This window comes from Phalaenopsis equestris, unplaced genomic scaffold (assembly GCF_001263595.1).
Source record: "Phalaenopsis equestris unplaced genomic scaffold, ASM126359v1 Scaffold000002, whole genome shotgun sequence".
Classification (NCBI taxonomy): domain Eukaryota; kingdom Viridiplantae; phylum Streptophyta; class Magnoliopsida; order Asparagales; family Orchidaceae; genus Phalaenopsis; species Phalaenopsis equestris.
This window is the reverse complement of record NW_018164444.1, coordinates 20,426,858-20,442,507: the sequence shown is the minus strand read 5'-3', so window position 1 is coordinate 20,442,507 and position 15,650 is coordinate 20,426,858. Positions and strand designations below refer to the sequence as shown.

General features: G+C 32.0%; 1 protein-coding gene across 1 annotated transcript; it reads left to right on the top strand.

The window, feature by feature from the left end:
• The first annotated feature begins 554 nt into the window (after window positions 1–554).
• LOC110031551 (50S ribosomal protein L15, chloroplastic) lies at window positions 555–14,432 on the top strand. Its single transcript, XM_020734803.1, has 4 exons — window positions 555–756; window positions 824–1,193; window positions 11,430–11,581; window positions 14,161–14,432. The coding sequence occupies exons 1-4, from the start codon at window positions 688–690 to the stop codon at window positions 14,386–14,388; spliced, it is 819 nt and encodes a 272-aa protein (XP_020590462.1). The 5' UTR covers window positions 555–687; the 3' UTR covers window positions 14,389–14,432.
• Window positions 14,433–15,650: the final 1,218 nt, after the last annotated feature.

Genomic DNA, 15,650 nt, shown 5'->3' with positions numbered 1-15,650 from the left:
AAAGAGGGAGAAGAATGCAATGTAACATAGACATTGTCAATATCAAGTTAGAGATTATGATTGAGCTATTTATCAAACTAAATGCTTTCCATCTTTATAGTTGTTTATACTTCTTTATTTTTCAGCAATGTTCAAACATCATTAAAGTGCTAATCAAACCAATTTGAATCATACACAAATATAATTTAAATAATATTCAAACATGATTTCATTACCATTCAAATATCGTTCTAGTAATGTTTGAATAATTTTCTAATATAATATAATAGATTTGACTAAATGCCTACAAAATACAAAAAAATTATTCGAATAATATTTGAGCTATATTAAAAAAATACAAATAAGTTGCTATAATCCAATACCTATATCAATCACAATTAAAAGAGTTATATCTTCATATAATATTCATAAAATAATAATATTATTTACTGCAATTAATCTATACAGCTATAAGATGAGCATAATTAGAATATGCAAATAATATGCAGATTACCCCCTAATTTTTTAAAAAATAAGTTTTGAACCTTTGGAATTTCTATTTGCCTCTGGGAAGTTCCCGACACTGAGCTGACTTCTGGAGTAAGCGGCAAAAGCTTACTATCATTCTGTCCATTTTGCTCGCTATCCACATTCTTCCACATTCCACACCACATCCACTAGCCGGAGCTCCTCAGTTTCTCAGCCCTAATGGCCACATACCTACCATCCACTGCCGTTCCTTCGCCATTCCTCCGATTCCCTGCGTCGCCTTTTAAGGTACGCCATACCCGCATTTCTCCTCTCTTAGCCATCTCTAAAATCCTTCATCTTCTCCTTTTGGTAGGGAAACTTTGGTCGCCTTAGACCCAGTGGTTCCTCTCTATTTTCTTTCTCGAGAGCACAAGGTCAGTCTATTTCAACCTCCTCGTCGGGGAAGCGTTTAATCCGTTGCCAGGCTGCATCTGTCGCTGTGCTGGAGACCACTTCATCAACTTCGCCTGCTAGGTTTCGGCTGAACAATCTGGGACCTCAGCCGGGATCGAGGAAGAGGAACAAGAGGAAGGGACGGGGTATCGCGGCTGGGCAGGGGAATAGTTGTGGATTTGGAATGAGGGGGCAGAAGTCGAGGTCTGGTCCGGGGGTGCGGAAGGGTTTCGAGGGTGGGCAGATGCCGCTCTACCGGAGGATTCCTAAGCTCCGTGGAATTGCTGGAGGTTTGAATTTTTGTTCTGATTTTGTTATCAGACTTTTTTCTGAAAGTTTTCGTATTATTTCAGGAAATATATCATCTATGTAATTATTTAGTTTACTAACTTAATTTATTATATATTTTTTCAATTTTCTACTATAGTTTTCCGCGCACGATCATCTGAATTTATTATTGGGAAACCTCTTTTTTATAATTTTGTATTGTTCTATATATTCTCAATTATTTCATGGAAAGAATGTGCTGTAATTTCTCAAATACTGGAGCATTGATCTAATGATTCTCCCTCAAGATATTGGGCCTTTTCTCTTGCTTCATTGATGTCAAAGTTACCCCCGCTTCTCTTGGCTTCTTTTATCACAGAGATAGCATGTCATTGTTCTACTATTTCGTATATAAATGGCTGATGTCCAAACCCATTGTTGCAACTTTTTCCACCGAGCTTATGCTTATAATTCGCTTGGGCACTACCTCATAGATTCCAATAAGTATAATACCTCTGTCGGAAATCTTTGGTATGTCTGTTACAGGACCTAATGTTATCTTTGCTGTGAGCAAGCTCTTACAATTCACATACCAACCAACATTAGAGCATTCATAAGCGAGTATTAAGATATTTATGTGAAATGATAGAATTGTTATTGTCATTTATCATGAGGCCTCTCTATCACATTTATTTTCTGAAGTTGATTGAGCAAGCAATAAGGATGAATATACCTCCACTAGTGCTTACATTGTGCATCTTTGCTACGGGTTCTTCTCATGGTTCATAAAGAAATAACATTAATTACTCATTCCTTTATTAAGGTTGAGTATAGATTTGCCGTCTCCAATGCCGCCTAACTATGCTAGATATATTCTCTCACAATTGAACTTAGTAGAACCCATCTATGCTCTATCCTATTTTTTTTTACCCTAACATTAATCATATTGTAAAAAAATATGATTATTGTTGCTGCTAAACAATTCTCAATGACTGAGAAAAAATATTAAGTTCTATCTCATTAAAACTATTTAACAAACATAGATAGAAGTGATAAAATACATTATTATTTTTTACTTAAAAAAATTTAAAAGGAGAAAAGTATGAATGACACAATTAAGTGGTCCACAATATAAGTGGTTACATAATTTTACTCTTTTCTTCTATCTGGAAATACAAAATAATTATGCTTGTTTGTTCTTTTGTTGTTATAATAGGGGTGGCTAGATGGCAATGCCAATTATCTTATATTGGTTGGACAACAATAGCCTAGAGGTATTGACAACAATAATTGTATGATAATAGTTGGGAGACCACAGTCACTGATGTTGGTTGCCTCTAGCTCTTTCCACAAATTTAGATTTAGTCTTTAGCTCTTGTATCTTCTTCATGTAGAGAATGTAGGTCCATTTATTATTTTTGAGAGTAAGACTTTTATAAATTTAGCCAAAATCTCATAACTATTTATCGGATGGTCCTTGTTGATGCTTTTAATCATAGACTATTCTTTTAGCATTTAAATATCTAAATGAAAAAAAGGTACCTTAATGATTTAAGAATTAAGTGATTTTAGGTTCTTTGAATTTCTTCCTTCGAGATACTTGATTTGATAATAAGCATGCTAATTTGGAGATCATTATACTTTAAATATTTGATTTGGGCTTATTTGAATTTGGATTGAATCATTTTTGTTGTTGTTGAGTTCATATTATTTTGGTGTCCAATTAACTATAAATTTGCTATTAGAGTTGGGATAATCCTAAATTTGAATATGAAAGTTATCTCACTTAAACTGCATCAAGATTTTTTCTTGATCATGTGAATTTTTTGGTGACATTTCAATTGCTTCCTGTTTTTAGGCATCAGAGTTTGTGGTGTACGAAAATGCATGCTAAATCCTTAAAAAAAATTATTGTTTAGAATTATAATTTCGAAAATATGAGTGTGAACCTCCATTGGGACTATAATCATGTAAAGTCATGTTAATCATAAAGTATGATTTTTTTAAATTGGCACATCGATCAAATCAAATTTATTATAATATTAAAAAAATTTAAATTATTTAAAATTAGTTTAGTTAAAAAAATAATAAAATTGAGTCCAAAGTGTCATAATGATGGAATAGCCAAGCTAGGGCTCAAAATATGGTAGGTGGCCGCTGCCGTAGATAATGGTGCACACGTGCTTAAGAGTGCCCGCGACAGCAAGCGTAGCAAGTATGCATATGCATGTACGTGCAAGAGTGCCCACACTCAGGTGCACATCCGCGTAATAATGCGTCCAGGGATGTGTTTGTGTGCAGTGAGACATGTCTATGAGCAGAGAGTTGTGCTCAAATATTTTTTTACACAAGAACCGCTTGTGCGAACCCAGATACACACATGAGAGCGGCGATGTGCGAATGACTGCTAAGTCCCTAGAGTTTTTGACCATAAATACCCCATTGAGGATAGAAAAATTTACTTCTCTTTTTTTTTGCAAGCTTGATCCCAAAATTATAGATGCGTAAAATAAATAAAATTGACTCCGCTTTGTAGCAACACTAAAAACTTGATTCGTTATTTATGAATAAGAAATTGAAACAATTTATGTTGGGATTCTACGCAAGTATACATATCATTATCAAGTAATACAAGACTTTTTGTTTTAGCCCCAAATATCAATCTCACGAGAAATGTGTAAATTCGTAATGAAAATTTAAATCAGGAAATTCACAACAATAAAGAAAATTTACTACACTAATTTCTTACTACACTAAAATGTTTAGGGTGCTATCAGAACTAAATTACCAACTACTAGCAAAACTGTAAAATAAAGCTAAGCAATAACTACCAAACTATATTTTTGTGACGAAGTTATCCAATATGAGAAAACATCTTTCCCACTACAATGAGTTTTTGGTTAAATGAGAGAGATAAATGATTTTACCATGTCTTGTGCCAATAAGAGCAATTTTAATTCTCTATATTCAGTCAAGTGTAAGAAAATCGTTGGCTAATCTTACGTTTAGTCTCTATATTCATGGTTAGACTGAGAGGATACTCACTCTCACTCTAGAGCTTTCACTTCTTCTCCCCTGAAGGCTAACTCTCGCTTTAGCACTAAGATCAAATTGGGGGATTTTAGTCTGTCACTCTAGAATTTTCAATTCTTTGCCCAATAATATCTATATTTCTCTATTTATTTGGACTCAATTTCATGAACGAAATACTTCTTCATGGAATCGAATGTGATTCTCACTTTGTTGTGAAACTCATACTCCATTTCCCGGATAGTATGTTTCACAACAAATGTTAACATTTCAATTGATCAAATCGAAAAGTAAACTAAAATGGAGTGAAAAAATCATCTTAATTTATTTTATATTTTAAAATTGGCACATCCAAATTATCTCTTTATTCTACCATATCTCAGAGTAGAGAGAAAGACAAAGAAAACTACTCAGACCCCATGTGAAAGATACGACAAAATACGAATTTCATGAATAAAAAAAAAGTTTATACAACAATAATAAACAAACAACACTTATCTTTAACTCTTCCTCAAAGCAAATTCCTTGTAGCTCCTCTTGGACTCTTTCTCTCTTTACAAGACTCTTAATTCTCTCTTTGAAGATGTAGGGAAGAAATCTCTCACTTCTCTCCCTCTCCAAAAACTCTTAGGAGAAATCACACTTAGACTCACCACACTACACAATACACACAATGAAACACAAATAAACTCAATGACACACTAACAAACTCTTTTTCTGATAAATTTTCGCTCTAAATAAAGCATAATGTCGGTTTTCTAAGAGGTGTATCAAATAACTCTTTAAAAAGCGTCCAAATTCGTCGAATCTTCTAAAATTTTGCCCTGCACTGACTTTTGCCTTGCATCAACTTCAGCGCCGTCAGCCCTCACGATGGCGCCGTCGGCGCCCATGGCCCAAAATTAATTCGGTGCTCTTTGTCAAATGGCGCCGTCGACACCCAATCTGGCGCCGTTGGCACCCCCGCTGTTCTGAACTCCTTCATTCTTGTTGGCGCCGTCGGCGTCCATGCTGCACCGTCGACGTTGAGTATTTCTCTCCAAAACGCCATTTTGACTTCAAATTCCATCTTTTTTGCTTTATTTTTGCTTCAAGTGCTAAAAATCAGAAAATATTAAAATACCTTACATTAAAGTGCAATATCACAAAAAATAATTATAAAATATGGGTCTTAAAAATAAATATAAAATATAGGTCTAAAATTACATATATTTTTGGTGCATCAAAATTCCCCAAACTTAAATGTTACTTGTCATCAAGAAACTCTTTACTATATAAAAATATGACTTATAGTAAAGAGTTTAACTTATAGATTTCCATATTTTGGTTTACTAAATATCATAGCATAACTTAAAGAAAAATTTAAAATAACTCATGTTAATACTAAAGATATAAGAATATCTAGCAGTCAAGTATAAGTTTTCTGATTCTCTATTCTTTTCAAGGAAAATTGCAAATTGTCATATTAAAGCCACTTAGAATATCTATATGAAAAATAACTTCATGAAAACTTTACTAGTAAATATGCTAATACTTAAATACAAGTTTACAGAATGTAGCTAAGCTTTCTCCTTAAGTTGATTCAAGTGAAGCCAAATTTTGATTAGACATTTCCTCACATATTTTACTTTTTTTTCTCTCCTTTTTTTTTTCTTTTGCTTTTTGTTTTTCTTCTTTTTTTGTTTTTCATGTAAGAATTACTATATCTGGATGCCTTTAATAATTTTGAACTTCATTATACTCTTCTTAAAGTAAAAAAACTTTTCACGTTCCTTCACTTTATAAATTTATCTTAGCTTTGAAGATTTTTTATAAAGTTTCAATATTTTCTTTTTACATGAAACTCTAAGATTCTCAATACTTTAAAAATACAAATTCCTTTACTTAAAATGGAAAAAAATATATTCTTATTCTCTCATATCAAATACTATAATCTCTAGAATTAATCTTTATCATTGAAAATTTTTACTTAAGCTTACTATATATTTAAAAATACAAATATAGTTATCTAAAATTGGGCTCTACTACCATAGGTCATGTTAAATTAAATATTTTTAAAATATAGCCACTGAGGACAAATGAAGTTAAGTTTCTTTCTTTTTTAAAAATGAATTTTTCTTCCCCCCCAAACTTAATTTTTTAATAGAATATTAAGCATAAAAAACTGAAAATACAAGGTGAAAGAAAACAATTAATACATAAAGAAAAGACTTACCTGTTGAAGGTTCTGATTTTGAAACTTAACTCTGAAATATTGCAGATGCTAATATGAAAAACTACAAAATTTAAAACATTAAATAACACATAATATATATAAAAAATATTTGCTGAGAAAGTGTTAACTAAAAATAAATACAACAAAGTAATAAAAACAAACAACAATACTAAAATAAATTTCAATTCAAAATCTGCTCTACAGACTATGGTTCACAACACAACATTCAATACAAATCAATATCACACTCAACAAACTAAACAATAACAACAACAAAGTGCAACAAATTATAAACTAAATAAAAGATCAGAACTATTGCTAAGAAGACATCTTCACTCATCCTCTTCTTCTTCTATATCAAAGTTATATCAAAGTTCTGTTGTTGATATGTTGTTGATAAGGGATAAAGATAGGGTGACTAGGAAATTATACTGAGTAGTCAACCCTCATGTATCTAACCATAGCATCATCATATGCAACATCATATTCAAACTTTTGTTTTGTTAAATTATCATTATCTGCATTCCTAGCCTCCAAATTTTCAATCCTGTTCTCTATCCTCAAGATATCTCTTTGTTATAGCATCATCTGTTCCATAAGTTCTGGAGAGTAGGGGTACTAGAAGTAGAAGGAATATCCCTTCTCGTACTTCCTGTTCTCCATCTAACATGAGATTCATAGGTTTTAATATTTGCTGGTCCAATAGGTTTAAGAGGCTCAATCCTTTCCACAGCAATTCTAAAATCAACTCCTGATTGCTCACATAATGTGAAAATCAGGACATGGTGTCCTAATCCACCAGTCGTCTGACCTAGAGTAATAGAACGAATGTGCTTATAGATTATAGAGCTAACATCTAGACTGCCCATCTGTTGGATACAGAAGTTCAGGATAGCTCTATCATTAGTAATTTCGCTATGGTGATTTGTAGGTATCATTCTGACAGATATAAAGTAATGTCAGGCCTTGGATACCACATTTAACATAGAAGCAGGGAAGTTTACCTTAACGTTATTCTTCACATTCCAAGCTCCTCTTCCATCAGTAAGAAATGAAATAACTTCATCCAAAGCCTCGTTCGTAGCAGAGAATGCGTTCTAAATTTTTTTATAATATTTTATGGGATTACTATCAGATACTTCTACAACTAGCCCACTGACATCATGTAGAAATTTCATCTAAAAAAAATGTCTGCAACTTTTTTTGAATAGAATGCAGCTGCTTGTTTCAACATGGGGTTGCCTTAACAACAACTCAACAATTGCAAACTAACTATATTTGAAATTTTCATCCTATTCATTTCGTCGTTATGAATGTATGATTGTTTTCATTTAAAAAAAAGCAGTAATAGAACTAAGAGACTTAGTGATACAATGATATGCACTATTCACATACTCACTAAATTGTGTCAATAGATTATAATCTAAAGTTAATTTTTATTGAATGTCATTAACCATTTAATTTCTGATTTTATATAATTTAACTAGCCATTCAAAATCATGAATATTTATTTTTTCCGACATTGCAATTCATTCTTGCTCAAACTGTTCTAAATCACATGTACTCAATCATGTATAAAATAGATTTTGAACCGTCTTATTACTATTAAAACAATGTACATTTGAAAGAAGTATTTTAGATATATGCAGCTGACATAATTTATTACGAGATCAGGGCAATTTATCTCTTATAACTCTTGTGATTTCTTGATCTTGATCAGTGAATATTATTAAATGATATTTGCCATTTATTATATGAATGAATACTCTAAATAACGATTTGAGAGAATCAATTTTCTTATCTTATATGAAAGCTACTCCGAATAAAATATTTTGGTAGTGATGATTAACTCTAATAAAAAGTGCTTACACTAAATTATATTTATTAAACAATAACTTGTGTCAAAAATTATGACACCCTCAAAACAATCATAATCATCCAAATTAACATTCTATCAATTTATATGATTTCACTTATTATACAGGTAAATACAGGTTTTTTCTTCAGGATTAAGAAGGCAACTCTCAATATATTGTCATAAATCATCATAAAATCTTATATGAAAGCTACTCCGAATAAAATATTTTGGTAGTGATGATTACCTCTAATAAAAAGTGCTTACACTAAATTATATTTATTAAACAATAACTTGTGTCAAAAGTTATGACACCCTCAAAACAATCATAATCATCCAAATTAACATTCTATCAATTTATATGATTTCACTTATTATACAGGTAAATACAGATTTTTTCTTCAGGATTAAGAAGGCAACTCTCAATATATTGTCATAAATCATCATAAAATTAAAAATTTATTGCATAGATATAATTTATAACGCCATAAAAAAAGTCATTCTATTTTATATTAGGAAATATAATAAAAATTTTGAACACTCCCAATAATATTTATGCATTATATTAGAAAATTACTGAAGCGTGAAAATGTAAAATATCATCGACATTCTGTTGTTAATCCATCGGCACACTCCCTTCACGCTTTCTACCTTCAGAACATGTTTTATCTTCTTGCTCTTCAGAATTTTGCAGTTTTTTCATCCATCTACTATTTCTTTAACCCTAGATTATGTAAAATTTGAAAATTTTTCCTTGTAACGCGTGCGGTAAATAATAAACTTTTGTCGTAATAATTATTTGGGCCCGGGTCACTGTTTCGGGTTCATATTTTGCCTTTTTTTATTAGTGGGGTCCAACCACCTGTCTTTATGCAATTAGTCTCCGGATATAATTCTGCCAAAGGCAAGGGGCTTTGAATTAGTTTGTAATAGGGAAGAAGCAACAAGAGCAGTTATTAGGTGAATTCCGCATTTGGGAGTAGTTAGAAAATTTAAATTTAATTAATTATTTCGCTTCCTTTTATTTTATTTTAAGGGCCAACAAGAGATTCTCAATTATTTTATATAGGTGTCATGTAATTTTCCATTCATACACTTTAGTTTTATTTTATATAGAGACCTTATATTGTTCTGGATATGGGATGCATATATTAATTTTAGGCTCCAATGCTTATCAATGAAGAGCACCCACTTATCTTGCATTGATGAATTTGATTGTAATTTTAACATTATTTATGAGTGATTATCTTTTATTTGATATTTTAATAACAAAAGCACCCCCAATTGGTTCTTATATGCATAGGGGATTACAATCCGAAGAAATTTTATATGGCATTTGAGACTGATAATGTGATTTCTTAAATCACTGATTGCTATGCTTCTTTTTTATTTATAAATACATTCCATGAGAGAGAAAATCTTACACGTTTTCCTTCTCTCCTTTTAGGTTTCAGTTTCTTCTCTTTAAAATTGCTTACACACTGATTAAGAAGATTGTAGCTCCCCCTTGCAAGTTTTAGTGTATCTTTACCAATAGTGCGAAGTTATCCTTCATAGATGAGCTGGATTTGGAGGCAATTGAAAACCATATAATTTATATGGGAAGGCTCTGGTGTTCCCTTGAAAGAGGTATATTTGATAAAACAATTTAAAGGTGATCAAAACCCATAGTTTTTATAGTGATGCTCTGATCTTCTCTTAAAAGAGGTATTGACTTTTGATACCGTTCTAGTGTATTCCTTGATGTTTAGGAAGCGAGTTTTACTGGAATGTAGTTACGGGATGGTTCGAAAGGAGGATAGGGGCGCTCGACGATATTTTGAAGGGGATAAGCGGCTTAATCTACTGGCTGACACCAGAGTTGAGCTATTTGACGATTGTCCCTGCTAAAAACAGTGAGGTGGCCGGTGAACTAGAGCGGTACGGGAAGCGAGGAGGTTAACTACCGGTTCTTGAGCACACCACTTGCAAAAGGAAAATGATACAACACTCTTTGGAACAAAACCAGATATTACAATTTTCATAATACATAAATTCCAAGGTAAGTCTCGAAGACAGAAAACACAACACCCCCAATGAAAATAAGCCTAACTAAACTTTAAATACAACAACAACAACAACAACAAAGCTTTAATACCACTACGTGGGGTCGGCTACATGAATCCTTTTTCTCTATTGCGTCCTATTTAGTGTCATATTTTCATTTAGCCCTAACTAGACTTTAAATAATAAAAATAAAATAAAAAAGGCTGGCTGCAGAAAACTTGAACGGGAAAGCCCGCTTCAAGCTTATCTGGACAAAATCTTGTCCCGGTTCTTGATTACGTGGAACTTCCCGCCGATTGGTTGCGATTTGATTCCGCGATCAAGGGAAAATGCGGAATCCTGCATTCTATTTGAGCACGGACGGGATGGTGTTACATACTCACGTCCCCAACTGTCCTGTCAAGTTTGCTTAGAAAGGAACAATTTTTTTTGTTTTGCAGTTTTATCAGACAAACCTATTGTCCCGATATAATGTGCATGAGGCTGATATTTTCCCATATAAATCATAAATTGGCTTGATCCAGGAATCTAAAGTGGTGTTTGGCTGCATATCAGATTTACGTTTAATACGATTTATGTAATCCAATAAATCTAGATTACACAAACGACGGGAGGAGCTCGTGTGACGACAAGATAAATCCACCTTGCAATCTGATTTACTAAATCAGAATTTTACGTCAAACATGTGATGGAACCCAAGAAGAAAACGACCGAACGCAATGAAATTTGATTTAACGGAGTGTTTGATTTATTTTTCATTTTTTCGGTGTTTGGCTGGATTTAAGTTAAATCCATGGCTAAATCCGATAATGAGCATGCTACCAAACACCAAAGACCCCCATTATGTCTATCGTTTGATATGCTTGCCTTACTAGATCCAGCCTGTAGAACATAAGGGATTTTCGTTTGTAAACATTAATCAGTTAGGAAGTTGATCAGTGATATGCACTAACTTTGTTCACTTAGGAAACTATTGGTACTCAAACAATTCTTGGGGTTCTATTTTTTTTCCAGATGTTTGGGATATTATTTTGAAACTGTTAATATAATATGAAAATTTTTCTTACTTGGCTCTCTGTGATGTCCTTATCTTACAACCTTTTTTTTTTCTAGGCATGCGTGCTGGATTACCAAAATTTGTTCCTGTTAACTTGAAAGACATTGAAGCAGCTGGTTTCAAGGAGGATGATGAAGTATCACTGGAATCATTAAAAAAGAAAGGTGTCATCAACCCCTCTGGCAGAGAAAGGAGTCTACCTTTGAAGGTTTCTGATATTATTTCCTCTCCTATTGTGTTTTTTGTTTTGTTTATTTGAAAATGGTTTCAGATAGCACACTTCGTGTTCCATTACTTGCAATCAGCATACGACTAGATGATAGTTCTTTCAATTATTGAGAGGATATTTCTATTAATTCACTATATAATTATGGACCATTTACATGCGTACCACACAATTCTTATATATTTACGTTTCTAACACCTAAACTTCAATATTTACATGCATAGCACTCGAATCCTTAACATCACATAAAAAAAAAAACCACTATTGCCTACTTTTAGAAGTTAAATACACACATTCATCACACCAAATTGTTATAAATGTAAATATGAAAGTTTTGATGTTAGACATGTATATAAAAGAATTGTGTGGTATGTATATACATTTCCCTATTATTATTTGCTTCTTCATTAACTTAAAATAGTATTTCATGCATTTGCTTCTTTGTTAATAAGATATTTCCAAATTCAACAGGTTTTTATTTTCTAAACTTTGAGTAATTTACCTCTAAAACTAGTGTGGCTATATTTTCCTAGGTTGAAAAGGACATTTTCTGTATTTATATTCCTAAACATGAGTAAGTTGGCTATCTACGCTGCAAATGTATCTTTCTGTTATTATTTAGATAATGAAGGGTTGAAGTAATGGAAGTGTTCATTGTAAAGTTGTAAATACATGCAACTCCATGCAAACTCATTTTAACAAACACCTATAGACCTGTTTCCAGTTGAAGTTAATCTCAACCTTTTCATGAGAAAACTTAAAATTTTCCACGGCAAGTGCATCTAAAAACTTAGTTCAACATAAAAATCAAGCTGCAAATGTATCTTTCTGTTATTGTAGTGTAGATCAGATTGTTAGCGCCTGAAAAAATTGTTCCATAGGAAAAGTTTGTGAAGATGGTGGCTGATGCTTTTGCATGGCAGATGTCATATACTAATGCTTTTGCATGGCAGATGTCAATTTTCTTATCTTATATGAAAACCTATTAAGATTCTTGGGAGCCACAAATGTGTAAACCACTTGATCCCGACTGAACGATCGACTTTGATACCAGTTGCCACCATTTTTTAGCCCAAAAGCTTGAGCTTATGAGTGAGGGTCAATCTCTTCCTATTTTCACACTAGCATATTTTTCAACTATATGATGCAGGATTAAACCCATAGCCTCACATGTATTAATATACTGCTCATCAAAATAGTTGATGGTGGGACTAAATATCAATGTTCATGCATTTTCACGGGCTCACCGTGTTCAAAATCTTTGTGAATCATCAAAACCTACTCTCTATCTGGTTTCATCATTTCTAGAGCTTTTTCTTCATTATTTTTCATTCTTCATTTACTCTATTATGGCTTCCTTGGCTAGGATTATAATGTTTTCAAGTGTAAATCATTCTAAATAACATTGTACTAACTGGTGGATTGTTCTCATTTTGTTTAGCAAGAAAGACTTGCATATTATTGTTATTTTGCATGAAGTATGTTTTTTGTTAAAATGGCCTTTCATCATGCTACCATGGAATCTATAATGCTCCTATAGTTAGCAATGGGAGCCCTTTATATAGAAGACAAAAGGATTCTTTGTCCATGTTTGTTCTATTTAATTAGATCAAAATAGAGATCACATGCAAGGCTTTCATAAAGGTTTTTTGAATGGCTGCTAATTGATCCAAGGAAGATTTACATACATACCACTTGATTCCTGTGTTTACATATATAACACAACTTCAAATATTACATATATGCCACCTTACCTATGCATAAATTGGTGTATTTCACCCTTTAGAAGCTAAAATAGTAATATTTTTGATATGACATGAAAGATTTGGGTGATATGAATGTAAAAAACTAAAGTTTAGGTGTTAGATATGTAAATACAAAGGAATTGGTTGATATGTATGTAAATGCCCCTTTATAAAATATACCTCTTTTTTTTTTTTTTTCTAAATATTGAAATACAAAAGGTTGCATCTCACATAGATTGAATTCAAATGCAATCATTTGAATTTTCCTTTCCGCTGCCTGCATATCCTCTACCTAGAGATCAAATAAAACATAATTCTTACCACTCATATATAAAAAAAGTGGGGATATACATACATACAACTAAATTCTCATTTATTTATATATCTAACACCTAAAATTTGATACAAATCTTTAAAGTGAAGGGTAATTTACATACATATCACACAATTCTTATGTATTTATATACCTAACACCCAAACTTCTATATTTATATTTGTAACACCTTGGCGTGATGAACCTATGCTTTAAAAGATACATTTCACATTTAAGAAGTAGATAATAGTGATGTTTTGATGTGATATTAAAAACTCGAGTACTATGCTTATAAACATTAAAATTTGGTTTTCAGATACAAAATTACATATGAATTGCGTGGCTAATATGTAAAATGCCCCCTAAAGCCAAATATACCTTTTCATACATAAGTTTTGAAGCGATTATGCCACTAAAGTGTCATAAAGAACAAATTTTAAAAGTTAGATATAAAGAAAGATCTTTGCTGATAAAAATGTAAATTTTGTGGGTTTTTCTGATAGATTCTTGCCGATGGCGATTTGTCTGTCAAGCTGAAGATAAAGGCTCGATCTTTCTCAACAGCAGCAAGAGAGAAGCTCGTATCTGCTGGCTGCAGCCTCACAGTGTTACCTGGCCGGAAGAAGTGGCTGAAACCATCGGTAGTAAAGAACCTCGCTCGGGCTGAAGAGTATTTTGCTAAGAAAAAAGGTTCCGCCATTGCAGCAGAAGCAGCCACGATTTCTAACTGAGGATTAACAATTTTCTATGTTTGATATTTTTATTTGTTTTTTTCTTTTTTGTGAAAAATCTGAGGCTTTTTGTTATGTTCAATCTCACTTCTTTCTTAAAATGATGATTCAATATCGAATTGCTGATGATTGATTATTTGTTGTTATGATTCATTATTTATTTTAGTTTATGTGCCTGTGATTTAACTGAAGCTGAAAATCAAAATAGAGATGTTTCATCAGTAAGGGGCTGTTTGGTTTGATGTTTTAGGGGTGTACTGTAAATTAAGTATATATATATATATATATATAGTTATACTTGGTGTGATTCAAAAATGGCTACAAAATTTATAGGGTATTATAATTTTTCTTTTTTTTCTAATTAAATAATGTGAAGTGAGTTCAGCTAAGCTAGCATGTACCATGATACTACTAAAGTCTGGACATAATATTCTCTAAATATAATAAACCGATAGCAAGATTCAATTATGAAATGAGAAGTTAAATAAATATTAAACTGTATAAGAAATTTAGACATCACTAAATTCGTATGTATTTATACATCAAAACCCAAATTTAAATATATTTATATATATCGACCAATCCATAAACAAAATATTACTTTTTTAAAGTTAAAATAGTATCAGGTGACATAAAATACTTGATTGGTATAAATATAAAAAAATAAATTTTAGAGGTTTGTTATGTAAAAACTTAATGATGGCATGTATGTAAATGCCCCAATTATTTATTGTTTTTCTCACATACAATTTTGAGGGCATTGATAGCGAAAAATCTGAACAATCATCATCAATACAATAAGCCAAATTATTTGGCTTAAAAATACTTATGCTTTACCTCTTAAAACTTAGCTAGGATTTTAGAATGACATACCAAAATAACTTAATAGACTAAATAAATAAATAAATAAACAAGGCTGAAATATAAACATACCATTCAATTTGACCTGCTGCCATTTAAATTAAGTCAAATTTCATCAAAATTTCAACCAGCATATTAATTAATTTAAATTTATACTGGACAAGCATTATTACACCTGAAAGAAAAATCAATCCTGCACTTCCAAAATTCCAACATCTAATGAAATCATTTTAAACATACATCGCACCTCCAGTGTGTAGGGCTATAAACGAGCCGAGCTTGAGCAGCTTAGGCTTGACTCGTGTTCGGCTCGTTCAAAATAGTTCGTGTTCGAAATCGGCTCGTGTTCAAAATCGGCTCTTGAACAATGTGTTCCTGTTCGGCTCGATTAAAATATTCAT

Bases quoted from the DNA above. Each gene is read 5' to 3' on its own strand.
- LOC110031551 (XM_020734803.1), top strand. From the start codon at position 688: ATGGCCACATACCTACCATCCACTGCCGTTCCTTCGCCATTCCTCCGA. The intron at 757-823 runs GTACGCCATACC...TCCTTTTGGTAG, and splicing joins TCCCTGCGTCGCCTTTTAAG to GGAAACTTTGGTCGCCTTAG. The intron at 11,582-14,160 runs GTTTCTGATATT...TTTTTCTGATAG, and splicing joins AAAGGAGTCTACCTTTGAAG to ATTCTTGCCGATGGCGATTT.